The sequence below is a fragment of the Alnus glutinosa genome, chromosome 2 (assembly GCF_958979055.1).
Source record: "Alnus glutinosa chromosome 2, dhAlnGlut1.1, whole genome shotgun sequence".
In the NCBI taxonomy this organism is placed as follows: Eukaryota; Viridiplantae; Streptophyta; class Magnoliopsida; order Fagales; family Betulaceae; genus Alnus; species Alnus glutinosa.
In genome coordinates this window covers 27,689,399-27,716,884 of record NC_084887.1, presented here as the reverse complement: position 1 = coordinate 27,716,884, position 27,486 = coordinate 27,689,399, and the positions used below count along the sequence as shown (strand labels likewise).

Below are 27,486 nucleotides of genomic sequence, written 5' to 3'. Positions count from 1 at the left end.
TTATATTTGGTTTTCAAAATGAGTAATTCTATTTTAGAAATTAGCTTTTTTATTGAATTTTTTTTTTTAAAAAAAAAAAAAAAAAAAAAAAAAAAAAAAGCTTTAGGATCAGCGTTTTTTTTTTTCACAAATAATGATATAAAATAAGAGCTGATTTTCGCATCATCCAATTGTACGAAAGTATACTAAATATAGCGTTATTCTTTCAAAATTAAGGATAAAAATAACATTACAAAAGAAATCTTATGAGGAATATAAAAATGTAGAATTATCATAATATTATACATCTATTGTGGAAAATTTTAAGAAAAAAATATATATGTTTATTAGAGATATAACTACATATGAAAACGGTGTATATGTTATTATATACTTACGTAGTGAATATATTGTCACGCTATTTTAATTTTTTAATGATGTGGCACAAGATATTTCAAGTAAAATAGAGATGATCCTTTTATTTGAGACACTACCTTAAATAAATAAATAAATTAAGCATATTAGTTTCAATCAAGTTATGTTATATTAATTATTTATTTTTGTGATTATCATCCGCATAAAAACTTAATTACATACACTTATACGTGTATATTCTAATAAAATTAAATATATCTAAACCCAAATATGGTGATTGCAGCAAATTAGCTTAATTGATAGAATTTGTTGGTGATGGATCATAAGAGTTTATATGCACTAGAAATGAAGAAGTTTAAGTAGAAGAAGATTATATCAATATGTCTACAACAATTGATATTCATACTCAGATTCCTCAAATCTGGTTCAAGATGAGAACCAAAACTTTTGAACAGATCCTGTTTACTTCGTTGCTTTTTTTTTGCCTATTTTATTCTTCCTTTTTTTTTTTTTTTTTTTTTTTTAAATGTGAATGTCTATCTCAAACAATTGTGTGTTGCAGTACTGTATCTTCTGCCCAAGAATTACATAAAGCAACAGCAAGAAGCACAACAACAAAGTAATGGGAATATTTAAGAAAGTGAATAGGGGAAATAAAAAAGCAGAGATTTCTAAGATTAATGATAGAACAGTAAGGTATCGAATATACTGAAAATCAGATACAATGACCAACCAAAAATAATGCCATCAACATTTGGGCAATGCCTCACACTCATCTCCTAACAGGGTTTCCACCGCGGGCTGGTGCCTCGTACGCAGTTGCACCACGGGAAGGTGGTGTTGCAGAACCATAAGGCGCATTGTTGGCGGGTGCCGCATGTCCATGAGGCCCAGCAGCACCTCTGGATTGCGCATCATAACTAGCAATCCTGGATTGTGGATCATAACCAGGTCCTCTCTGTGCATCATAACCAGATCTCTGTGCATCATAAATAGCTGCCCTCTGAGCATCATAGTTGGCTCCTCTTTGTGCATCGTAATTGGATCCTCTTTGCATATCATAACCAGGTCCCCTCTGTGCATCGTAACTAGGTCCCCTTTGTGCATCATAAGCAGGCCCTCCAGATGCATCATAACCAGGTACTCTTGGTGCATCATAACCAGCCCTTGCAGGAGCAGATCCAGATTGAGCTCCAACATAAGCAGGAGTGCCTGAAGCAGCAGCAGCTGTAGCACTAGCAGCAACACCGCCACCACTGGCAGCAGGGAGAGGGCCACGTCCCTATTATACACAACGCAAAGAGTAACATCAGTTCTCAACTTCCCTAGTTTGTCACAAAGAATGCAAGTCCCCCAATTTTTGAAGCCTTAAAAACAACAAATTTGCTGCTAAAAACCTCATATGACATCTGGCACTTCCCCACTCAAAGACAACCATATCAATCAATCTCAAGAAGGTTTGGCATCAATCAGAAACACTCGAAAAGATTATGACCTTATTCCTCACCTTGTCTGCCTCTTAAGTGTTAAAACTGAACGACGTGTATGTGTGTGTGTGTGTGTCTATATGTGTGTGTGTGTGTGTGTGTGTGTTGTGTGTATATATATATATATTACTTCTAAGAGTAAATACCATCATATGTCTACTTGATTACAAGGATGCGTGTCATATGAAGTCATGAAGATTTTTGTCTCAGTCAACTACCTGAATAAGCCCTTTAGGATACACACAACATACACTCAAATGTATACATTTAAGAAACACAGACTTGAGCCAACAGCCATGTCCCTATGTCAAGATTTTGGTGTCCTTGTATAGTCCCTGTACTTAGAGGCGTCTTACGCTCTCTTTAATAAAGCTTTTATTACTTTCCAAAAAAAAGATTTGGTTTCCAGAGTGTCTGAATGTCCAACATCTTGCATTCATGTCAAGTTGGGACAAATCCAAGTTAATCTGTCTATTCGTGACAGTATCTTTCACAGGCAGGTAAATTTTCACCTAAACGAGATATCATCCGCATTCACTATCTGAAGGAATACAGATGGAAAAGGCTAATAATTTGCCTACATGCTTTAAGTGTGTGAAATTTGAAAATAGTTAAACCTCTTCCATAAGCCAAGGTCGTTAAATCTGACAGAAAAAGTACACGTGGTGACATGCATGTGCTCATTTTTATGTGAAATCATGAAAATGCCCTCACGTAAAAAAATAAAAATAATAAAAATAATAATAATAAAACTTCAAATAAAAGAAAAAATAATATAAGAGGGGAGGGTGTCGAACCACCCCCAAATCACATGGAGGTGCTCAAGCTACCCTCAAAAATGTTTGAAAAGGCCACCCCCAAAACACATGGGTACACATGGGTGGATCGGCCACCCCCAAATCACATGGGGCTTGTTTGGTAAAAGAAAGAAACTTCTCCCTCCCCCTCTTCACTTTTTTCAAAAACAATCAATTTCAAAACATTTTAACTTTATATCACATCAATAATTTTTTATTACTAATTAAATTAAAAAAAATTCATTACAATACAAAACTTTTTCACTTTTCCATACAAATTCTTTTTACTTTATATCACATTTATCACTTCTTACTAGTACTCCCAACTCCCACTCCCTTACCAAACAAGGCAATGGGGATGGTGGCCCTTTTTGCGTTTTTTCTACTCTTTTTTTTTTCAAAATTTTTAATTCGAAGTTTTTTCTATTGTTTTTTTCTTTATAGGTAAGTAAAGAAATAGCAATAAAAAAGCGTAAGCCGCCCCTAATCATACAAGGAGTATACAAGGACACCAAAAGAGAGAGCAGGAAACAAATGAAGAATACCCGAAAAAACCCAAAAGACAAAAGAAACCCCCAACATAACCACAAAAACCTAGAGCCCTCAAAGAACCTGGGCTACTTTACACAACAGCATCGACGCTCTTGCCTCTAACCCGACTAGAACCAACACCTCTAACATCGAAATTTAGTTTCTAAACTCAGGTATTTTTGTCATTTCACGTCTAAAAAAAGCACGTAATCAATATTCCCTCTCTTTTAACAACCTCGGCTAACGGAAGGGTTTTTTTTTTTTTGCCAGCGATTGGTACTTGAAGGGGGTTGAGTGTGATAATTGGTAGTTTATGGAGGCAACGTGTAAATGAGTAGTAGTTGAAGGGGTCAAGTGTAATTAACTCAAAAAATAATAATAATAATAATAATAAAATTTAAAAAAGAAAAAAGAAGATAACATAGCAAAACCAAACATGTGGAGGATCACACACCTGGGGAATACTATAGCCATCTTCATAAGCACTTTGACCGACAGGATTCCCAGAAGCCTCATTTTCATTTTTTCCAGGTGTGCCACCATAAGGACCCCCTGCATTTATAGTTTAATTGAGAAAAAAAAAAAAAAAAAAAAAAAAAAAAAAAAAAGAGACATCTACGAAATAAAAGAAATTTAAAGAGAACAAAGAGCTCTAGATGGAAAAGTATAGTAGTAGAAATACCAGTTCTTCTATCAACGTTAGCACTATTCGATAACTCTGCTCGAAGCTTCTCGAGTTCCCTGGCCATGGTAATATAGTTCTTCTCCATCACCTGAAGCGACTCAAGGTGGTCATTGTACAATTTTTTTTCGTAGTCATAAGTTGCCCTGCAGTACCCAAAGAATTGAAGCTCACATTTATAAAGCGAGGCAAGTCCAGAATGTAATGTGCCAGCCAAAAAACAAAAGAAAAAAGGTTCAAGAAATAATGACTTACAATAGGACTTCTACAGGGAACTTTCTACACTACAGATTAACATGGTTTTGAAACTTAGAACGCTTTTGGTACCTAGAATAGAATCTGGAATTGAATAACTATTCCTGCGTAACAATTATTAGATCATTTCGGCTGCACTTATTCCTGCAAAATAACTATTACAAAGGGAATGGCTCTTCCTATGATTTGGCGAGTAGGCATCTATTTTTGAGAGATGAGAATAGATTTTCCTTGTATCCAAGAATAGCTTTTATTGATAACATAAAAAATTAATTTATAATTAATATAATTATTTATTTTGGTATATTATTATCTACTCTCATATAATGTGTTATTGTATGCCACATATGTAAAATATAACAATTACCTAAGAATACTAGAAGATAAAATCTACTAATTCTAATTTCTATTCCACTGTTGCAACAAAACAAATGAATACAGTAATACACATCCCTATTTCTACTCTTTTTTTTATTCAATATAACAAACGTGTAACTATTACCCTATTAGTGTGACATCTTTACGTAATAGACACCAGTATAGTCTGCTTTTGGAAACACTTACAAAGGGCAAATTTTCAAAAGATAAAATATAAACATCTAGTTGAACCTACAAACCTATACTCTAGAATTATTCATCTTTCTATCATGTGGTGCAATGGTAGAAGTCTCAAGACTGGCAAGCGCAAGTGCATGCCTTCAATTCTTGAAAGTGGCTGCTTTAGGAAGAAATGCAGAAGGGTAGGACTATATCCAGAACTCCCCTTCCATGACCCCATTTTACTGGAACAAATTTGATTGACTGCCTTCAACAATTCAATTGAACTCAACCTTGTTTCTATAAGACAGCCGTAAAGAACAGTTCTACGCACCTGCAGTGTTGATATTCTTGTCTGAGACTCTCAAGTTCCGAAATGAGAGGAGGAATCTGCTGAACATCTGAGTGGGCCCTTTGAAGATCCTGAGACAATTGTTGATGTTTAGAAATTAGTTCCTGCCTTGCTACAACCAAGCTCTGGGCATCTGCTCGTGCCTGCTGCAACTCTAACTTAACAGGCTCTGCTGCTTGCAGTTCAGCTTCCATCTTGCCAATCTTGTCCATAAGGCTCCTCATCTGTTGTTCTCTCTCAGACTTTACAGCTCCTATTTGAGCATGCAATATCTGCAGTTCATGCTGTGCAGCAGCAAGTTCTTGTCTCAAGGTCCCGTGGGTAGCAGCAAGCCTTTGGTTCTCCGTCACAAGTCTCTGCATCTCCACATGTTGTGCAGCAAACTTCTGTTCCATAACTTCGGGGTGAGGTAACATATCAAAATGGGGAAAGGCGCGTGGGGGAGGGTGTATTCCTGGACCATATGACTCTGGATGCACTATTCCAGGTCCTGGAAGAGGACGCCTTAGATGAGGAGGTGGTATTCGGCCTTTGCTTCCCATTTTGGGTAGATAATTCTTACCTGCACAAAGAAATATAATTAATAATACTATAGAAGAACAGAGCTATCATAATGTAGCTTGCAAAGCATTTATTCAAAAGATGATTTCATGCCAAGTGAAGTAGTAACTAAATAGCAATGCAACTATTTTGAAAAAGGACAATTTATTTTGAAACCAAGGCGTTAAAAAATGAAGGCATTACTCAAAGCACACCAGAATGTAAAAGAATTCAATCACAATACAACTGCAACAATAAGATCCAGATAATTTAAATTATGGGTGTTTGGATATCCAAATTGGGCTTTAAAATGGTGGGGAAAAAAAAAAGAGTCAAATATGAAGGGGAGAGGGAGAGAGAGAGAGAAGAGTATTAAGTGCAATGCAGTCAAGTTTTGACCCCAATGAGAATAACTAAGCAAGACATAAGAAAATTAGATTATCTGCACAAATTTCTAGACTGCATGGCAGTTTTTTTTTTTAAGTAATTCACTCTTATTTTTTTTGATAAGTAAGTAATTCACTCTTATTAAAAAGCACAAGGGAAGCGCAACCAAGTACACAAGAAGAATATAAGAGGGACACCCAATTAGAAAAAGAGGAAGAACACAAATCTATAAATTCTAAAAAAAATTAAAAATGAGAACTGTTAAGAGCAACAATCCACTTATAAGGAGTTTTGAACACCATAGCTTTTAATTCTCTCACAATTTTCAAAATTTCTAGCATTGCTTTCTCTCCAAATGCACCACATCAAAAATAGAGGAACCATCCTCCAAACACCTATACAATAGTGGCTACCAAACTGGCCTGTCCAACTAGCCAACATTTTCACCATCCGTTGAGGCATGGGCCACTCTATCTCAGAAAGACTCAAAACCAATACCCACAAATCTTTAGCTACTTCGGCGTGGAGCAAAAGATGGGCGATGGATTCCCCACCCTTCTTGCACATGCAACACTAGTCCACGTGCCTCTTTCTAAGGTTATTCAAAGTCAAAATCTTCTCTAACACTGCTGTCCAAACAAAGAAAACCACTTTCAGAGGGGCCTTGTTTCTCCAAATGCTCTTCCAAGGGAAAGAAAAGCATGCGGGGGGCTAAGCGCATGATAAAAAGATTTGACCTCAAATGTCTACGTTTTAGAAGAGGTCCAACAAATTCTATCTTCACCACCTTGACTCATCATGAATGAGTACAAAAGATTAAAGAACGAAGCGACCATCTCCGCCTCCACCTCCCAATCATGAACCAGTCTAATGAAGGTGATATTCCATTGAAAAGTGTCATTAGAAAACAAAACATGGTCTACCACAAATGCCTCCTTAAAACGAGCCATATTAAACAACAATGGGAAAGATGTCTTCAAGGTCTAATCACCATATCATACATCTTGCCAAAACCTGATCTTAGATCCATCTCCCACCTCAAATCTTACAAATCTAGAGAAATCACCCCACCCCCTCCTAATATTTTTTTTACACCCTAACCCCGTAGGATCCAAAAACCTCATTGGAACACCACCCTCCCCACATGCTACCATGTTTAACTTCGACCACCGATCTCCATAAATCCTCCCTTTCTATGTCATAATGCCACAACCATCTCCTCAAGAGAGCTTGGTTAAACAAAAGCGAGTTTCTAATCCCCAAACCGCCTGAAAACAACGGAGTACAAATCTTTGCCCAACTGACTAGATGGAATTTAAACTCATCACCAACTCCGCCCCACCAGAAGTCTCAATGAATTTTCTCAATACGATTAGCAACTCCAACAAGGATAGGGAAAAGAGTCAAGAAATAAGTAGACAAATTAGAAAGAGTACTTTTAATCAAAGTGATCCTACCACCCTTTGACAAATGAAGCCACTTCCAAACCTGCCAAACGACTTTTTATCATTTCCATAATACCATTCCATATTGATTTTGCCCTAAACAAAGCCCCCAATGGCAAACCTTGGTAGTTCATAGGCAAAGAGGATACCTTGCAATCAAAGATACTAGCCAAGCTTCCAACATCTTCCACAACTCCAACAAGGACTAACTCTAATTTAGCTAGATTAATTTTCAACCCTGAAACAGCTTCAAAGCATAAGAAGAGGCAAGGCAGGAGATAGAGATGATCGAGATTTAACTCCCAAGAAATTAAGGTGTCCGTGAATAAGAGGTGAGACATAAGGAGCTCATTGTTATTCCTAAACCCCACCGAAAAACCTGATAAGAGCCTTCTATCCACAGTGGCTGACAACATTATACTCAAGGCTTTCATGACAACGACAAACAACAAAGGGGATAAAGGATCCCCTGTCTCAGGCCATGAGAGCTATTAAGGAAGCCGTAATGAGTTTTGTTAATCAGAACAAAGAAACACACCGTAGAGATACAATGAGCAATCCATTCACGCCATTTCTCCCTGAAGCCACATCTCCTCAAGCATATACAACATGAAGTCCCAATTAATATGATCGTAAGCCTTTTCTAGATCCAACTTGCAGAGCACACCTGAAAACTCTAATCAAATTCTACTATCAATGATATTTGCAATGAGGACTAAGCCTAAAATCTGTCTCCCCCCAATAAAAGTGTTCCAAGACTTGTGAATAACATTTTCCAACACCAATTTAAGCATGTTAGCTAGAACTTTAGAGATAATCTTATAATGCCGCCCACAAGGCTGATAAGGCGAAAATCCTTAATATTCACCGCCCCAGCCTTCTTTGGAATAAGGGCAATAAAAGTGGCATTGAGGCTCCTTTCAAACGTTCCTTGAACATGAAACTCAAGAAAAACATTCATGACATCCTCTTTAAGAACCTCCCAACAAGCCTGAAAGAAGGCCAAAGAAAAACCATCAAGGCCCCAGGCCTTATCGTCGTTCAAAGTTTTCACCACCTCAAAGACCTCACTTTCCTCAAAATCTCTTTCCAACCACAAAGCCTCTTCAACATCAATAGAATAAAAGGAAAACCATACAGTTTAGGCCACCAACTAAATTGTTCCGAATAGTGTAAAACTGTAGGATATGCCACTTATTTCAATAAAATCTGAAGAAACGAACCCATCAACCACCAATGAATCAACAATGTTGTTCCTTCTATTCGAATCGGCCACTTAATAAAAAGTAAAAATAAAAAACTTTGTATTTTTATCTCCCACCCACAGCCAAAAGGCCCTAAATTTCTGCCTTCAACTGACTTCTTTCAAAATAGTAGTCCTCTCCAAGTTACTAGTAATCTCAACCTTTCTATCCTTTTCCTCATCAAATAGGGATCATCTTCTGCTATAACATCAAGATTCACCCAAAAAAAATCATTTTACTGCTTCTTGGCATTGCCAAAAACCTCCTCATTGGCTTTTAGTTGGCAAGCCAAGACAAAACTAGGGGAGCCTTGAAAGCTGTAAGATTACCATCACTGATTTACCTTTTCCACAAATTCCTTAGCTTTTAGCCACATATTCTCATATTTGAAGTATCCTCTACCCCTAACAACATTACCACAATCAAGCAATAGAGGGAAGTGATCTGATAAAACTCTAGGGAGCCTCCTCTGAGAAACATTAGGAAACTGGACTTCCCAATCAGGAGAAAGGAGAAACCTATCAATTCTGGACCACAGCGGAGTATTACAGTTATTAGACCACGTGAAGTTACCACCCACCAAAGATGTCTATAAGACTTTGTTCAAGAATGAAAACCTCCAACTGGGGAGTGATGGGAATCACTAGATCTCTCGCTCGGGAAGCAAATGATATTAAAATCGCCCCCAATCCACCACAGAAAATCCCACCAACTAATCAGCCCAGCCAATTCATCCCAAAACACTCTTCTATCACTATCAAAATTTGGACCGTAAACACTCGTGAAAGCCCACTCAAAGTTCTCGTCGACATTTCTAAAGGAGCAAGCCACATAATATACCCCCACACACTCCTTAATTTTCCCCACCCTCCTATCCCACATTAATAGTATCCCTCCAAAAGCCTCTATCAAACACAAGTAATACCAATCCACATGAAGACAACCCTATAAACTGCACATGACGACCCTAGACACAAGCGCCAATTTGGTTTCCTGTAAACAAACAATATCAACCTTCCAATCTCTAAGAAGGTTGCTAACCCTCAACCTCTTGTCCCTCTCATTTAACCTTCTCACATTCCACGTCAAGACTTTAGGATTCATTAAGAGCACACTAGACGCTTACCCTTGCCTCTACCTCTACTAGACTGACCACCCATAAGGTCATAGTTGGCAGAACAAGCTAGCCTCCTTAGTTTGCGGTGTCTTCTATTCACTGACTTAGAAATAAGACTAGAAAGACTAGCCGGCCATTATGATCTCTGCTCGCTTCAATGGCGCTGAACAACGCCATCACCTCATCCTCAAACCCCTCATAGGACAAACCCACAAAATGATGGAACCTCTTAACTTTCCAAACCGCCCAATCTAAAGCCTCCCAATTAGGCAAAGCAGGAGCTCCAACATATAATGGTGTTGGCGGGTGGGTGATTGAAGGGAACACCCATCATGAAGAGCTGCCAACAAAGTCTGAAGAAGACTCAGAAGCTCTGCTCAAACGATTGACGACGAACGCTAGAGATGGCGGCGAGGCTCTTGAAGAATCAACGGGCTCACCAGAAGAAAGACTCGAATCCGCACCCCCAACCTAGCTTTCCACTTGAATATGGGTTTGGGCTTAAACTGACGTTGGCTAGAAACAACCCGACTCGGGCCTAGTCCCTTGTCAAGCGTCTTAGCAAGTTGGGCCTCCAAAACTAATTTTGAATTGGGAGCACCCAAGCCCCTAGACAAATTAGACTAGACTCTCCCTTTAACAGTGGCTTCAAACCCTAAGGCTCTCCGGGTTGTGAAGAACTCAAGCCTAACTCTCCCGTGTTCCTAGGCTGAGAATGACTTAACGCGTTGGGCTCAGAAACACAAGAGCCCAGATTCCATAATGAACTCACCCGCACCACCAAACAAAAAACATGGGGCCTTCCTAAGCGACTTGGGCTTCGGCTCAACAATGACTCCTTTGCAGGGCTTGCAACAAGCTCGAGCCCAATAGAAGCATGGCCCACCTCTATTCTCTTTAAGCAACGTTCTACTTCCCCTTTGAGTAAAACAAACAAATTTCTTAGGGATTGCAGGTCAAGGAATTCACCTAAAACAGTCAAAGGGGCCTTAGGATTGACAACACCGGCTTGAAATTTGGGACTTCCAGATAATAACCAAGCCTCTCTCCCCTACCACTGCCGTCCCTTCCCCTCAACGCTCCAACATCTAAAATACTTGCTTTACCCTGAACAAAGAAGCAATTTCGGAATTCTAATCCACCTCTGCATACAACCTTTGTCCGCCAACCTCCTTCAGAGCCTTTCTCGCTAGCAACAACGAAGTGCCACTCAGGCCGTTCAACCGAGAACCAATATGCAACCTTTAGGTATTCAAAGCTCTACTCCCATCATCGAAATAAGACTCAAGAAAAGCTACCACCTTTCTCAGCTTGACAACACAGCTGCTCCACCCTCTTCCCTCTCGACCCTTTGGAATGACAATGAAGCCTCTCTGCCCACCACCACCACCACCACCACCATATTTCGCCAATGCCAAGTACCAACTATGACTATTCGAGTACCTTTGGGCGATATACACTTTACAACCAACCCTCAATGACGTTACGAACTCTTTCAAACTCTCCCCATTAACCATTGCCTCCACAGTGGCCAACAACTACACCGAGCTTGCCCAAAAACACCGCTCAGGAGACCCCTTGCTCCTTCCAACAGAACGTAAGACTGAGGTCCCCTCTTCTACCAAAAGCTCGAAAGCTTTTATTTCAACGTAGAAACAACTTGTAAAACCCATTGCAGAAGACCAAAAACGAAAAGTGAGAGCGCCTATGCCAGGAAAAAAAACAGACTCGAGAGAAACATTGGAACGCTCCTTCACACGCCGACAAGAGAGAGAGAGCTTATTATGAGCACAAACTTTGGTTGGCAGAAAAAACACATTCAGCTCAAATCATTAAAACGAACTCTCCCTTTAATAGTACCATCTCTATGCATCCTAATAATTAAAATTTCAAGTAAGAAGTATAACATGCATCAGATATCAATACAAGATCTTTATTACAACAACCATGTAAAAGATTCAGTGAGAACTGGTTATAGAGTTGGCTTTCTAGCCCAAATACAAATTCAACCCAGTTGCAAAGCTCTATTAGGAACCCGAATTAAATCAATTGGTAAGCTCTATTACGATCACATTGCTTACATTTCCGATAGCTATGGTCAGTAATAGGTTTACTATTTAATTTTAGGTTTTGTGGATATTTATGTATTTTGGAGACTATAGCGACAGACATTTTGACAAAAACTGCACGAAAATCAGATTAATAACAACAAAATGAGACAATAATCCCAAGTAAAAAAAAATATAAATTATTATATCACACCGAAACTGCCACACGATGACGAACTACAAGTAAAGGAATGTTTGATTTCAAAATTGAAGCTGAATATAGGGTATTTCAGAACAAGGTGGAGATATTGGCCACGACGTCGTTTTAACTTACCTGAGCCGAGTCTATACCGGAGGTCCGGAAATCGGACAGAGAGAGAGAGAGAGAGAGGCCTTCGGAGTTCGGAGCCTGCTTCTAACGCTGAAAACCCTCTAGATACTAGAAGGCATCAAGATACTGTGTGCCCAGGGAAAGAAGATAAACGGTGTCGTTATGAACCCGCTTTTGTGGCTGAAAACCCTATTTTGGACCTCGTTTCTTCGTACCAAAAAAAAAAATAAATAAATAACAAAAAAGGACCAAAGACCTGATTTTATGAATGAACCAAACAAGTGACAAGAATAATGTTATTATATATATATATATGTTCGAAAAATTGGGTTAGCTTAACATCATAATATGTGCCATGACGACTTCTGAATTCTTAATAATAGTCTTGAAAAGTATTTTAATTTTGTTAAAAGGTATTTTGATATGATATAAAAGTCAAAAGTGTTTTTTTAGTAGGGTTCATATTTGAAAGTATTTTGTGTTTTAAAAATTGTTCATGAATAGTTTTTAAAAAAAATTGTAATTTTAGTTTTAAAAAACATGTAATATAAAGGTGACAAGTGTTTTTTTAGTGAAGTTCACGTTTAAAATGTATTTTGTATTTTGAACTGTTTATTAATAATTTTGAAAAAAGTGTATCTTTTTCAAAATCGAGGCTTATATGCTTAAGATAGATCATATGGTGAAGATAATATGATCTACTCCGAACAAATCCAACTTGAACACGCGCTCAGTGTCAGTGTCAAAAGATCATAGTTGGGAGCTCCTTTCTTTTCCTTTTACTTCTTTTCCATTTTTGTTGGCTTAAAGGTATAAGGTAGGAGTAATTTACAAAAAATTCAAGATTGACTAGCATGTTTTATTCGCCTACTTTTATTCTCCTTTTCTATGATGCAAGAAGAAATAGGAAACGAAAAAGGAACAGTGCTGTTGTAACGACCCAAAAAAAAGCGCTAGCTACATCTGCGCTATCACAATGTGAGATTTAACACCCATGAGTATTTTTATAAATCACTCACTCTATATGAGCTATTCATCTCTTCCCAATATGAGACCTGAGTGTTACAAACTCCCCCCTTAAACCCTTAACGTCCTCGTCAGGTCCACGTCATGCGGTGCTCCAATACCACATGACCTGACATTACTATGTGGCTCTGATACCATTTGTAACAACCCAAACAAAAGCGATAGCCACATCTGCTCTATCACCCCAAAAAGACTAGTCAATTTTGAATTTTCCCAGAATCCATTATAAAACTCAGTTTTACCTAGTAACTAGACAATATGAGACTTAGCACCAATGAGTATCTTTATAAACCACTCACTTTATGTGAGCTATTCATCTCTTCCCGATATGAGACCGGAGTATAACAGCTGTGATCAACTAAAAAACTTTATGATATAAGCTTATGACAAACTTTATGATATAAGCTCCTGATGATCTTTATTATGTGAATTTATTCATTCCCTGTCTCTGTCCGCAAATTGTTGCCCAACTTTTCAGTCTTTCTTGCATCCACGACTCTTTTATCCCAGATAAATTTGGACAACAACCAACATTTTAAATTATTTCTCAGATCATCCAAAATGATGATTCTCCAACCTATGATCATCAGTACACTCAGGCCGCCACATGAGGAATATTGGCCATTGATGCTTGTATTTTCTCCTCTGAAAATGACAGGTCGACCATATTTCCCTGCAAATACTTATCATAAGCTGGCAGGTCAAAATGGCCATGTCCACACATTGCTGTGAGTATAACCTTCGATTCCCCGGTCTCTCTACAACGAAGAGCTTCCCTAATGGTGGCAGCTATAGCATGAGTTGGCTCTGGGGCAGGTATCAACCCTTCAGACCTTGCAAATTGTATGGCACCTGCAACAAAGGAAAGGAACAATCTTAGCCTGTCTTCGCTTACTCTTGGTCTCACTTCTATGGTGCATAAGATGGTAACTATTAGTTTCAGTCCAGAAAAATAAGATATACCTTGAAAGCACTCTGTCTGGGGTATTGCAAGAGCTTCCATGAAACCCAATTCATATACATGTGAGATTAGTGGTGCCATACCATGGTATCGCAATCCCCCTGTAGAATGAAAAGCACATTGTTCAAGATTCAAGAACAAGAAAATGTCAGCAAATCTGTGTTCCTGGTACCAACAATAAATTACCAGCATGAATTGGGTCTGGAATGAAGTCATGCCCAAGCGTATGCATCTTCATCAACGGAGTCATCCCTGCCGTATCACCATAATCATATGCATACACACCTTTGGTCAATGAAGGACATGCTGTAGGTTCAACTGCTCTTATAATAGGGTTGATTTTCCCGTTGAGCTTCTCACGGATGAATGGAAAACTAAGCCCTGCAAAATTGGACCCACCACCAGTACACCCTATGATAACATCTGGGGTTTCACCTATAGCCTCCATTTGTTTTAGGCACTCCTCACCGATAACAGTCTGGTGGAGCAAAACATGATTGAGAACACTCCCCAGACAGTACTTGGTATCAGCATTCATAGCTGCAACCTCCACAGCTTCTGAAATAGCTATTCCTAGACTTCCAGGGCTTGATGGATCCATATTTAGAATTTTCCTACCCGCCTCAGTAATATTAGACGGAGATGGGTGTACTTTTGCACCCCAGGTTTGCATCATTAGTCTACGATATGGTTTCTGATCATAAGAAGCACGGACTTGCCACACCTACATAACAAATAGAAACAATTGCCATGTAATTTATCTCAAGAAAAAATTATGAAGAGTCAATTGATATTTCAACACCAGGTTCGACTGGTTCCATTTGGACCATACTTCACTGGGCAGGACTAGATATGCAGCAAGAAAATACAAGAAATGATTTGTTAGTGGAAACAAAAAAATGGCTCAGATGGCTCTTATCTAGGAGCACAATAGTATATTAAGATTTAGGTTTAGCCATATCTTTTGCACATCAGATGAAAAATATATTAATTATAGATTCAACATATTCAACCTCTTAATTTCCGTAGCTATGTCATATGTGTATGAACAGGTTATCCTGGTTGAGGAAGCCAATCAGATCAATAAACACAATCTGAAAATAGCATTCTTCAATTTATGGCTATGGGTCAACATTTATAAATTAAAGCATTCCTTACCTCACAGCCAAGCCCAAATAAGCTGCAAGCAAAGGCCAATGAACTTCCCCATTGACCAGCGCCAGTTTCGGTTACAACATTCTTGACGCCTTGCTGAGCATTATACCAGACTTGTGGGACTGCAGTGTTGGGTTTGTGTGATCCAGCAGGGCTGCCGCCTTCATACTTGTAGTAAATTCTGGCAGGTGTATCGAGAAGTTTCTCCAACCTCTTGGCTCTAAATTCAACTGAAAAATATAAGATGCTTCTTACCATGGCAGATGGAGAAATTTTCCAAGAAAAGCATTATGTAATAGCAAATCCAACCTGATCAGAGGGGTTGGGCGCCACAGCCTGTAAACATCAAGGACTTCATCTGGGATGTCTATGAACTTGTCATTGCTCATCTCCTGCTTAATCAACTCATCAGGAAACAGGGGAGACAAATCTTCAGGTTTGACTGGTTCCAAAGTCTTAGGATGCAACGGAGGAGGGGGTTTCACTGGAAGATCTGCGATCAGATTGTACCACTGACGGGGAATTTCAACTGCTTTTGGATCAGCACCCAGAGCTGCTCTTGCTCTATAGCCACTTGAAAGCTTTAGATGCATTGGCTTTGTCTTCAGTGCGAAATATCCAAGCCATTGCTTCTCAACTGAAAGGAAATAAGTAGATGCAAGATATTACAAAAAATCAATATGAAAACATCCTCTAATAAACAGTGCACAACCAACAACTCAAGTACCATTTTGATGGGTATCTAAAGTCAACAAATTCAGAGCCTCAATGAATAGTAGGAAAATAGTGTCAAAATGGTTTCATACTGGGTAATTTCATGTTTTTGTGGAATTCAATTGATATAGGAAATGGGTTTTTTCCTACTACTCAAAATAGTAAGCACAGATATTAGTCTTGGTGGTATTATGATCAGGAAGGCCCTGAAAATGGTAGAAGATGAACTTGTCCAGTAAAGAAAATGGAATAAGTTACATACTCAGGTAATTTTATTAAGTTAATTCATTAAACATGATTTCAATCTAGTCAATTGCAACCCTCCATGTCTCACTCTCATCTTATATGCTCTCCAGTTTACTTCTGCCATTGAAACCCTCCAAAAGAAGGGGGGCCATCCTTGCTATACTGCAAAACCTACCAAATAGTGAGGTTTTGTTCAAGCATTAGTTGGAGAAACCAACTAAACACTGGAGGTTTTAATTCCAAATGCTTTGAATTGTGTACAACTTTTATTGCACTTATGGCTGCTCCCTAGTTAAAAGTAACTACTGCAAGAATGATGTTTTGACATGGGGATATTAGAAAATTGGCACACATCTCCTAGAAACCTTCTTTAGCTTGAATATACAACTTAAGCCAGTACCTTTCTGGTTCAATTACATTTCCAAGACTATTGGATTATTCAAGTAATAATTGTCATGGACTCTTATATTTTATCATCACAAAAAGTATTTCTCTTTCTTTCCAATCTTACAACTACTGAATGAGGTCCAACCATCCAAGTAAAAAAAAAAAAATCCACCTACTAATCCATCTGTACAATAGTTCCACGTATTTGCAAAACCATATTTTCAGATTCTCTTCGGCATCATTTAGTACACATTAACTTTCTCTTCGGCTAACATTAGTGCATCAATCTTAAGTAACAAAGCTAGCTAACTAGCAGAGCAATTAAATAGTTAACAAGTTCAAATATTAAGCCTGCTATGAGTCAGAAGTACAAAGTGCATAAAACCGATCTGAGTTAACCAAAATTTCCAGTTGAAACTAAATGTTTTTTTTTCTTGGATGAATAGAACTAAATGTTCTTCACAACTATAACACACTGCGATCAGCTAAACTGAACTTGGTACAACTGGGCTTGTACCAGATCACATATAAAAAGAAGCTAAAACCCAAACCAAAAATGGGAAAAAAAAAAAAAAAAAAAAAAAAAAAAAAAAAAAAAACAACGAAGCAGGGGAGACTTACTCCTTGGGTGGACGCTTGATGCAGGGGACTTAGGAACTGGGTTTGCAAGCAAAGTTGAGTGAGTGGCCATTTTTCCTAGCTTTTTGTTGTTGATGTTGTTGTTGTTGTTCTTTGTTTATAGCTCATACAAATTTGCAATACTATGGGTGGCTTAAAGCTTTTCCAGGCATTGGCATTTGGCACTGAAGACTGAAGAAGGCATTTATGATTCACCGGCGGTGGAGGAAGTTGGTCAACGATTGACAATCTCACATTGGAAACGAGGGCCCACCGCTGGCCCAAAACTAGCCATTTGGGCTGAGTTTTAGATTATGGTCCATTTTACGTACCTGCCAAAGAAAAAAAAACCCACGTAAAGAGTCCATTTATTATGTAATTTTAAATTAAATTTTAGTTGGGAGTGCATTTTCTTTTCTTTTTTTTAAAAAAAGAAAAATTGCAATTTTAAAATGTATAAAATTTTGTGTTTCCAAATAGCAGGTAATAGAGTGCATTTTTAAAAAAGTATGATTTTAAAATGCTAAACAACGATTTTAAAGACCACTTTACAATTTAATCAATGGATAATTGTACCGTTGGTCCCTGTAGTATACCATAATTATTTTTCACTCCCTATGGTTTAAAAAGTTCATGGGAAGTCCTCGTGATATGCAATAATTACAAATCGATCCCTGGCGTCAAATTCTGTTAAAATTTTTAATAGATTCCGTTAAATGCCACGTCAGCGACACGTGTCGCCAATAAGATGGCGACACGTGTCCACCGTAATAAAAAAATAAAAATTTATTTAAAAAAAAATCAAAAAAAATAAAAAACAAAAAAAAAAAAAGGCTGAAGGGGCCGGCCACCCCCAAGCCACAGGGGGTGGCCCGATGGCCACCCCAGGCCACTGGGGGTGGCCGCGCGCCACCCCCAAACAACTCTGGGGTGGCGTGCAGCCACCCCGATGGCCACCCCTAGATCTTCCAGGGGTGGCCTTTCGGGCCACCCCCAAAGGGGTGGCCGGCCTCTTCAGCCTTTTTTTTTTTGTTTTTTATTTTTTTTTGAATTTTTTTTTTAAATAAGTGTTTTTTATTTTTTTTAATAAATTTTTATTTTTTTATTACGGTGGACACGTGTCGCCATCTTATTGGCGACACGTGTGACTGATGTGGCATTTGACGGAATCTGTTAAAAATTTTAACATAATTTGACGCCAGGGATCGATTTGTACTTATTGCATATCACGAGGACCTCCCATGAACTTTTTAAACCATAGGGAGTGAAAAATAATTATGGTATACTACAGGGACCAACGGTGCAATTATCCCTTTAATCAAACACTTAACTGCGTTTTCAAAAGGCACGTTTTAAAATCGCTGTTTTTAACGGACCAAAAAGTGAAAGAAGTTTGGTGTTTAACAAATTTTCTTTGCCAACCATGTGGCTGTCAAATTGCTCTCTTCGTTAACTTCCTTGCATGAGATGATCCGATTGATGTAGTGAAATATTGTAAAATAATTAGTATGAAATTATAACTTTTGTATTTTTTTTTTATTTTTTATGCTTTTATATAGTTATGAATGTCTTGAATACTATTAAGAATTTTATAATATAACTTAAACCATTATAATCATAACTTAATAATATTACCAAATCCATTGTTAGTAATATCACACTAGTACACCATATAGAGGATTCATTACTTACAAAGGCTTACAAGTTTTTGTACAATATATATGTGTGGAAGTTCTTCAGAAACTGCATTCCCATTTGCATTGAATCCTATCAGTGTGCCTAAAATCCCATTTCAGCACCAGACCTCCATCCATTCTCCTCAAAACAAAACTCTCCACCAGCACATAACAACCAAATCTGTCCCACTCACTCGCACTTGTAATTTGTTCAACCCTCTCCACTCTAACTTCTCTTTCTGCCCCATTAACCCACCCTCCTGCTTCTTCCACCCATCTGATATTCTCCACAATTGCTGAACTTAGTCCCACTCCCACCCCCCCTCCCCTGCCATTTGGGTTATGTACCTTAAACCAAACGAACCCATTATTATGACCATTTCTGTCATCTCTCATGGCTTCCTTGCCAGCAACAAAAGTGACTTCTCTTTGCACATCTACATCCACAATGACAACATTGTCTTCGCCATTAACATTCCCACAGGAGTAAATTTCTTCCCACTTCTGCTCAAGAGTCATGGTATAAAACATTGACTTCTTCATTTGTTGCTTTGGTCGTGCTTTCTCTCTCACAAATATAAACGGACAGAACCATTTCCCCACGGCAACAGAAGCTGACCGCCTTCTAAAGATGGGAAAATTGAAATCCGGGAGAAGTGCTCGAAGGGAGGCGTCAAGGCCTAGAGCTTCACCTAATCGTAGCCGATCATAAAAAGTAGTCGAGCTGCGAACTTTCCATCCCTTTCTTCTTAGAAGCTTTGGAGGGATGCCATCAGGCGCTATAGACTTGGCAAAGAAGCCACCGCTTTGATGGGTATGAATCTTGAATTGTTGGTAGAGGTCACTGATATCAAAAGGTTTTGGCTTTTTCTCCATCAAGATGTCACGGAAGCAACATGCCATGACGTCCTCCGCTCTTGAACATCTGCATGCTTTCCTGCAAGATTGACAAAATTAACTTAACAGAACATTTTTGAGCTTTGAAACAGAGAATATTGTGTGTAGGAGCAGATACTAGAGACTAGAAAGCATACATACCCTTTGTACTTGCCTTTTGCCCTGATAACATAGTACCTGTTAGTAGACAGAGGCTTATCAAGAACTGGGAGAAGCCAAACCTTAGTGGCTTTTGTTTCTCCATACTCGGATGAATGAAAAATGGTCAGGAACTTATCTTGAGGAAATGGCAGCTTCTTAACTTTCTTGCGCTTGCATATACCCCAACAAAATGAATCTTGTGCTTCTGCCTCTTCATCAGTAATTACAAGATAACCAGAATACGGAGCATCAGGTGGCTCCATTGAAAGGGTGCTCGGAGATTCCCGGTACATTGAAAGAGGCCTTGTCACGTACATCTCTCTCTCTCTCTCTCTCTCGATGGAAGAAGAAGAAGGTGGGGGAGGGGGTTTATCAGATTGATTCCTTATGAGTTAAGAATTCCAAGTGGGGTGCCTTTAGAGATAATGATATTGATATTGTGATTAAACCAACGCTATATACATTTATTATTTCGTGATGAATGTGTTTTTGTACTTTGGAGAGTAGAACCAACCGATGAAAATTATCTCAAATTATTTGTTTGAATTTAAGAAAATTCATGCATGTGATTGTGAGAGACTTATAAGTGGTTGGACAACTTAATTTTTATTTGGTCAGGCGAGTCCCATAAGTGATCTCTTATGACCACTTGTCCAAATTCTCATAAATTCGGGCAAATAATTTAAGTGGATTCTAATCCAAAACGAAAACATGCACCCTAAGATTTTTGCCAATTGCGAAACCGATAAAGATTTCCTACAATTTTTTTTTCAAATCGTAGATTTTTAAATGGTGTGAGTTTATGCTATTTTTTTAATAAAACGGTGTAAAAAAATGATGATGATTATAAAGTGAAATGTTATCGACAAGAGTCGAGTATATTTTCATCCGGTCTTGCGTCGTAAAAAGGCTTTAAATTAAAAATTGTATTTTGGTTGATTGAAAAATAAGCATATTTGACTCTTCAAAAGTGGAAAAAAAAAAAACAAATAAATAAAAAAGGTAACAATTTTCACCCCGTTATAATATAAGGAATGAAGTGATGCAGTTTGAATTAATTTAGTTAAGGGAAATAAAGCAACTAAGATAATGCTCACTTTATTGTCCCCTTCTTTTCAAGAAACTTCACCCTAGTGGCTGAAGAAACTTCACGCAATTGGCTGCGACCGTTGATCCACCTTTTGCATTATTGACATTAAAAAAAAAAAGAAAAAAAGAAAAAAAAAGAGGAGTGTTTGCCAACAAAGGCCTAAATAGTGCATACATTATTTGGATAAAATACAACCAAATTAAATAACTGTAAATGGGTCAAAAATCGACTCAATCCAATATTTTTCTTGGTATAAAAGCCATGAAAGGGACAATATTGGCCGGTTTCATATGCAGACTAAAGAGGAGCCTGCTTGAAAGGTCTTCTCCAACGGCAACCAGCAGAGATGGAGATTGCAATAAGAGGGAAGTACTGTAAATATCAAATCTAGATCCGATGCAAGGAGTTCCTTTCCATAACCCCGCAAGAGGGTGTCCAATTGTTGAAGCTTAAGGGACCACTGTTTATTTTGTCTCCATAGGATAGACTGTAACCCACATTAAAAAATTAAAATTTAAAAAACAACAACAACAACAACAATAACAAAGAAGCTAATTCGTAGCTCCAATGGGTATGGGAACAATATGGAGGCGTGTGAAACCTATGCGTAGCGGCGCAGGTAAGATGAGTGCGAAAATAAAGGTAAGGGAGTTCATAGAGAAAACTTTCTCACAACGAGAAAACAGAGATTTTCTCTCTCTAGAAAGCTATAGAGAAGAAAAGCTTCCGTGTATGCATTCAATTACTCTCAATATTAATGGTTGACGCCCCCCTCAATTTTTTTTTCTTGATTTGTTAGATTTTTTTTTTTGGAACCAAATTGGTTACATATGTGGGATTTCATAGCCTGGGAGTGGCCGAACTACCTTTTGTTTTTTGTTTTTGTTTTTGTTTTAAGAGCCCCTTCTATCCAGACTATGTAAAACCCCATTTTACGGCCTTCAATCAAGTTTTGACACATCAGCTAAAAACACCATATAGAATAAGGATGAAAGCAGCCAATCCATCAATGAGTTGGGACATTTTCATCTTTTTCCCTTCATGGTCTAGCTGGATATGAACACTCATGGCCCATTCTCAACCACCGGCAACTGCAGCGGCCGGCTCCACCCTCTCCGCGGCCAACTCTTTCTTCTTTTTCTTGACCCCCGACCCACCACTGTTTTGGCCAGATCTAGGCAAGAGCCACTATCCCTTGTTGCTTGTTGCAAGTCTGGTTATTCTCTCTCTATCTTTCTCTCAACTTGCAGACAACAATGGTAAAACCATTTTCCATTGTTGTGAACCTCATAGAAGAACAACCCAACCAAACAAGAAAATCAATCTAAGATTTCTCACCCCATTCGGTCATCTCTAAGTAACAGGTAAAGTATCATAGTCCCCCAAATCAGCCACCCTACAATCAACCATGAACCCCATCTCAACAACAACAATCAACAAAACTCATAGAAACCCAATTGAAACAATCAAAGGGGAAATCCTTATCTTGCTTGGGTTTTCTACTTCCTCTACTTTCAATCTCACTCACAATTGGTGTCACTCTCTCCTCCGTCGAACGATGGTTGGAACTACCACGGGATGGTGCAAGCAACCATCAACCATCACGGACCCAAGCTCTCTCTCTCTCTCATCTATCTGAAATTGGGCGGATTTCGGCTGTAGACTTCGGCAGTGACTTGTGGATTTCAACGATGGCGTTCGGCTGGGAGAGGTGCGTGTTGTGTGCCCAGTTGTCCGAGATCGAGAATGTTCAGAATGTTTTCAAAGTAGGTTCATAACAGTGAGGCGATGGCGTCCAACTGGGAGAGGTGGGGTGGTTTGCGGGTTGCTTTACTAGGGTTAGAAGGAAATAAGTAAAGTGATGATCCGGTGTTTTAGGCTCTAGTATCTTTTAAATGATGTGTCAAATTCTTATTGAAGGCCGTAAAAATTATATTTTACAAATGGTCCGAATTGATGGTTTTTCCTTTTGCTTTTTAGTTTTTATTTTTTATTTTCTTTTATGTCCTTATATTTTTGTTTTTAATTGTGCGTAAGACACATGTCAATTTTTTAAAATTGCTGACATGAATTTTTGCCAATTTTTAGAAACAAGTATCATTTTCATGTTTAATCACAAACAATATACCACTGCTATATGCAGAATAGACATACCTATTTTATGTGAGACGCAATTGCGTTTCAGTTTCACTTATGCCGGAAACTATGCAGCGCTACATAGATGAGACCAAGACTCCCCACCACCACCACCAGAGCTCTCCACAGTCACATGCTCAAATTCCTATCCACCCTCCATTCTCAGAGACCCCACGTCAAACAGGTTCGTTCTTTCTCCGCCACGACCACCACCACTTCTCTCACTGACCCATCATTACCATCAACTTCAAGACGCAAAAATAACACCACCCACTTGGATTTACGTTCTATAAACTTCACTGGCCTTGCACAATCTGTCATATTCAGATGTTCCCATTTTTTGGAGAAGAAGAAAGGCAAAGACTCCGGTAATGCCTCTATCAAGGACCTCCTTTTAGATATATCCAATATAGTGCCTGATGACGCGCGTAAATTTTTGAGGGTTTCGGCGCTGAAACCCAAAGATGTGCTTGAAATATTACTAGGTTTCCAATTTGAGAGTGGGAAAGTTGGGATTGGAGCTAGGAAGGTCGAGTCTTTGTGGGAGATTTTCAAGTGGGCTAATGAACAAGATAAGGGTTTTAAGCATCTCCCACTGTCGTGCGAGGTCATGGCCTCGCTTCTCGTCCGAGTGGGGATGCTTAAAGAAGCTGAATTCTTGCTCTCTACAATTGAGATTCAAGGAATTTCATTGGATAGTAATGAAATTTTCGGTGATTTGATTGAAGGGTATGTTGGTTATGGTCAATTAGAAAGAGCCATTTCGGTGTATGATCGAATGAGCAAGCGAGGTTTAGTGCCATCGATGAGATGCTGTCGTGTTCTTCTTGATCTCTTGGTTCAAAAGAAGAAAACTTTATTGGCGTTTCGAGTTTGTTGGGATATAGTTGAGATGAATATTAGTTTTAGTGATGCCGAGAAGTCTAGTTTTGAGAATGTCATTAGACTGCTTTGTAGAGATGGAAAGATTCAGGAAGGAAGAAATCTTGTCAAGAAGGCTCTGGTTTCTGGTTTGAATCCTAGCAGCTTAGTTATTAATGAAATTGCTCGTGGGTACTGTGAGAAGAAGGACTTTGAGGATCTGCTGAGTTTCTTTGCTGACACAAAGTGTGCTCCAACTGTTATTGCTGGTAATAAGATTATACATTGTGTATGTTGCTATTTTGGCACCAAAAGGGCAGTCTCATTTTTGCGAGAATTGAAATATTTGGGTTTCAATCCTGATGAAATAACCTTTGGGATTTTAATTGGTTGGAGTTGTCATGAAGGGAAACTGAAAAATGCTTTCATTTATTTGTCAGAAATGTTGTCTAAATGCCTGAAACCGCATATGTTTTCCTATAATGCTCTTATCAGTGGGGTGTTTATGGAAGGTCTGTGGAAGCAGGCCCAGGACATTCTTGATGAAATGGTGGATCAGGGGACACCACCTGATACATCAACTTTTAAAGTACTATTAGCAGGATTTTGTAAAGCTAGACAATTTCAGGAAGTGAAAAGGATAGTTTGCGAGATGGCCAGCCGTGGTTTTATTCAGCTCTCTTCGTTGGAGGATCCGCTTTCCAAAACATTTATGGTCTTGGGGCTCAATCCGTTAACTGTGAGGTTGAAAAGGGACAATGATGTGGGATATTCTAAGACACAGTTTTTCGATAATCTTGGGAATGGTCTTTATTTAGATACGGACCTGGATGAGTATGAGAAGACGGTCACCAGGGTTCTTGAAGATTCCATGATACCTGATTTTAACTCACTTGTAATGGAGCAATGTGGTGATGGAAATTTTAGAATGGCATTGGTACTGGTCGATGAAGTGGATCGGTGGGGACAAAAATTGTCTTTGTCTGTCATCTCAATATTAGTGGAAAGGCTTTGTTCATCCCGTTCCCATATCAAGGCAGTCACCAAGCTTTTGGAGAAAATGCCAGAGTTGGCTAATCAGCTAGACCAAGAAACTCTCAATTTGCTTGTCCAAGCATTCAGCAAGAAAGGACTGACATACAGTGGGAAAATAATATTGGATGGGATGCTCCAACAACATTTAGTTGTCAAGAATGAGACCTACACCACTCTAATAATGGGTTTATGCAAGAAAGGGAAATTGAAGGACCTTCATGGTTGCTGGGAAATTGCTCAAAGAAACAAATGGTTACCAGGGTTGGAGGATTTTAAAGCTCTTGTAGAATGTCTTTGCCAGCAAGAAATGCTTGAGGAAGCATTGCAGCTTCTTGAATGTATGCTGTTTTATAACCCTAACTTAGGGTTAGATATCTTCTCTGTTTTCCTTGAAAAGCTTTGTGTTACCGGATTTGCAAGAGTGGCACATATATTGTTGGATGAACTTCTAAGTCGTGGTTGTGTCTTGGATCGCATAGCCTATAGCCATGTAGTAAGAGGATTATGTAAGGAGAAAAAGTTCTCGGTAGTCTTTACAATATTGGACAGTATGCTGGCTGAAAATTTGGCCCCATGCTTGGATGTTTCTGTTTTACTAATTCCTCAGCTGTGTAAGGCTGGCAGATATGAAGAAGCTGTTGCCTTAAAAGAGATTGGTTTAAGAGAGCAGTGTTCAGATTCATTTTCCTTACAGTGCGCGCTAGTAAAAGGGTATTGTATGACAGGAAACATTCAAGAAGCAGCCACTCTGTTCCAGGATATGTTGTTGAAGGGGCTAGTTCTGGATGCAGAAATTTGTAACATGCTGGTCCAAGGGCATTGTCAAGTGAAAAACTTGCTGAGAGTTGGGGAGTTGCTTGGTGTTATTATCAGAAAAGGTTTAAGCCTCTCAATCTCAAGTTACCGGAATTTGGTGTGCTTGATGTTTTTGGAGGGTAGAGTCCTTTATGCTAAGAATTTGAAGGAGCTAATGCTTGGACAAAGCAAGTCTCATGACCTCATCATCTACAACATTCTGATATTCTCTCTTTTCAAAACAAGAAACAGTTCACTTGTCAAGAAAATATTAGATGAATTGCAAGAGAAGGAACTGCTACCCAATGAAGTCACTTATAATTTTCTTGTATACGGGTTTTTTCAGTGTAAAGATGTATCAAGTACTGCGCAATATCTGTCTAGTATGATTTCTAATGAACTTAGGCCAAGTAATCGGTGCTTGAGAACAGTAATAACCAGCCTGTGTAATGTTGGGGAGCTTGGAAAAGCCTTAGAGTTGAGTCAAGAAATGGAATTAAGAGGCTGGGTTCATGGTTCAATCGTTCAAAATGCAATTGTTGAGGGCCTTCTTTCTCATGGTAAGCTTCAAGAAGCAGAAGATCTGTTGGACAGGATGGTAGAGAAATGTCTAATTCCTGACAATATTAATTACGATAATCTAATTAAGCGCTTTTGTTGTTATGGGAGACTGAACAAGGCAGTTAGTCTTCTGAACATAATGTTGAAGAAAGGAAATGTTCCAAATTCTACTAGTTATGATTTAGTAATTCAAGGTTTCTGTACCTGGAATAGATTGGATGAAGCTATGATTTTTTATACTGAGATGTCATATAGGGATCTTAAACCGAGCATTAACACTTCGGGCATGCTCATCCAAGCCTTCTGCCAAAATGGGCGAACTGCAGAAGCTGAAAATTTTCTAATTTCTATGCTTCATGTTGGTGAAAATCCAACAAGGGAGATGTACTGCACCGTAGTTAATAGGTATCGCTTAGAAAACAATCTCAAAAAGGCATCGGAGCTCATGCAAGTGATGCAACAAAGGGGTTATGAGCCAGACTTTGAGACACACTGGTCTCTCATAAGCAATTTAAGCAATTCCAATGACAAGGATGATCACAACAGCAACCGGGGCTTTCTGTCAAGGCTACTTTCTGCAAGTGGATTTGCTGGGAAAAGGGGTTCCAAGGCTAAACTGGGGTAATTCAGCAACATCAAACTCGGCTTTTGAGCTTTGTTCATTTATTTCCTATGCTGTGAGTTGTTCTCCTTACGGACCTCATGCATTGGCTTCTGACTGTACCGCTGTCAGTACTATTTTTTTCTGAGGCTATTGGAGAGTAGATGATCACGTTTGAGTCTTATTGAAATCCTACACTTTTTGAGAAATGTTAAACATCAATGTCCGTTTCCCGTTCCATGTATGGCCAGAATGGTCAGTTATCAGGTCATAGAATGAGTTTGTTCTTAGGTTTTCAGCTTTGATGTGACCCCAGAATCTGAACTCATATATTGCTGTATAGTTTTGAAACCTTGCTGCATTCAGTTGGCATGGAACAGTTTTCTTTTTTATTTTATCAATGAAGAAATTCTTTTGGTATTCAGATTCTAGCTATTGTTGCAATATGTTTCCGTTATTGTTGGTGATATTGCTAAAAT

The 27,486-nt window shown here is 38.6% G+C and overlaps 4 protein-coding genes across 4 annotated transcripts; 1 reads left to right on the top strand and 3 right to left on the bottom strand.

The window, feature by feature from the left end:
- Window positions 1-999: 999 nt before the first annotated feature.
- On the bottom strand, window positions 1,000-12,262 carry LOC133859166 (protein FLX-like 2). Its single transcript, XM_062294491.1, has 5 exons — window positions 12,111-12,262; window positions 4,978-5,557; window positions 3,852-3,997; window positions 3,624-3,721; window positions 1,000-1,636 (listed from the first exon to the last, which is right to left on the bottom strand). Exons 2-5 carry the CDS (start codon window positions 5,535-5,537, stop codon window positions 1,127-1,129), a joined length of 1,314 nt encoding a protein of 437 aa, XP_062150475.1. The 5' UTR covers window positions 5,538-5,557; window positions 12,111-12,262; the 3' UTR covers window positions 1,000-1,126.
- A 1,136-nt stretch (window positions 12,263-13,398) lies between these two features.
- Window positions 13,399-17,418, bottom strand: LOC133859165 (uncharacterized). The gene is made up of 6 exons (XM_062294490.1): window positions 17,218-17,418; window positions 15,559-15,886; window positions 15,253-15,469; window positions 14,281-14,818; window positions 14,097-14,195; window positions 13,399-13,985 (listed from the first exon to the last, which is right to left on the bottom strand). The coding sequence occupies exons 1-6, from the start codon at window positions 17,285-17,287 to the stop codon at window positions 13,729-13,731; spliced, it is 1,509 nt and encodes a 502-aa protein (XP_062150474.1). The 5' UTR covers window positions 17,288-17,418; the 3' UTR covers window positions 13,399-13,728.
- Window positions 17,419-18,821: 1,403 nt separating this feature from the next.
- LOC133861083 (uncharacterized) lies at window positions 18,822-20,294 on the bottom strand. The gene is made up of 2 exons (XM_062296788.1): window positions 19,929-20,294; window positions 18,822-19,827 (listed from the first exon to the last, which is right to left on the bottom strand). The coding sequence occupies exons 1-2, from the start codon at window positions 20,243-20,245 to the stop codon at window positions 18,951-18,953; spliced, it is 1,194 nt and encodes a 397-aa protein (XP_062152772.1). The 5' UTR covers window positions 20,246-20,294; the 3' UTR covers window positions 18,822-18,950.
- A 2,875-nt stretch (window positions 20,295-23,169) lies between these two features.
- Window positions 23,170-27,431, top strand: LOC133859163 (pentatricopeptide repeat-containing protein At5g15280, mitochondrial). Its single transcript, XM_062294488.1, has one exon. It carries the CDS (start codon window positions 23,240-23,242, stop codon window positions 27,029-27,031), a length of 3,792 nt encoding a protein of 1,263 aa, XP_062150472.1. The 5' UTR covers window positions 23,170-23,239; the 3' UTR covers window positions 27,032-27,431.
- Window positions 27,432-27,486: the final 55 nt, after the last annotated feature.

Bases quoted from the DNA above. Each gene is read 5' to 3' on its own strand.
- LOC133859166 (XM_062294491.1), bottom strand. From the start codon at position 5,537: ATGGGAAGCAAAGGCCGAATACCACCTCCTCATCTAAGGCGTCCTCTT. The intron at 3,998-4,977 runs GTGCGTAGAACT...TGGGTACTGCAG, and splicing joins CAAGAATATCAACACTGCAG to GGCAACTTATGACTACGAAA. The intron at 3,722-3,851 runs GTATTTCTACTA...CTATAAATGCAG, and splicing joins TAACGTTGATAGAAGAACTG to GGGGTCCTTATGGTGGCACA.
- LOC133859165 (XM_062294490.1), bottom strand. From the start codon at position 17,287: ATGGCCACTCACTCAACTTTGCTTGCAAACCCAGTTCCTAAGTCCCCT. The intron at 15,470-15,558 runs GTTGGATTTGCT...AGTTGAATTTAG, and splicing joins CGCCCAACCCCTCTGATCAG to AGCCAAGAGGTTGGAGAAAC. The intron at 14,819-15,252 runs GTAAGGAATGCT...TTTGTTATGTAG, and splicing joins TATTTGGGCTTGGCTGTGAG to GTGTGGCAAGTCCGTGCTTC.
- LOC133861083 (XM_062296788.1), bottom strand. From the start codon at position 20,245: ATGTACGTGACAAGGCCTCTTTCAATGTACCGGGAATCTCCGAGCACC. The intron at 19,828-19,928 runs GTATGTATGCTT...TCAATCTTGCAG, and splicing joins GCAAAAGGCAAGTACAAAGG to GAAAGCATGCAGATGTTCAA.
- LOC133859163 (XM_062294488.1), top strand. From the start codon at position 23,240: ATGAGACCAAGACTCCCCACCACCACCACCAGAGCTCTCCACAGTCAC.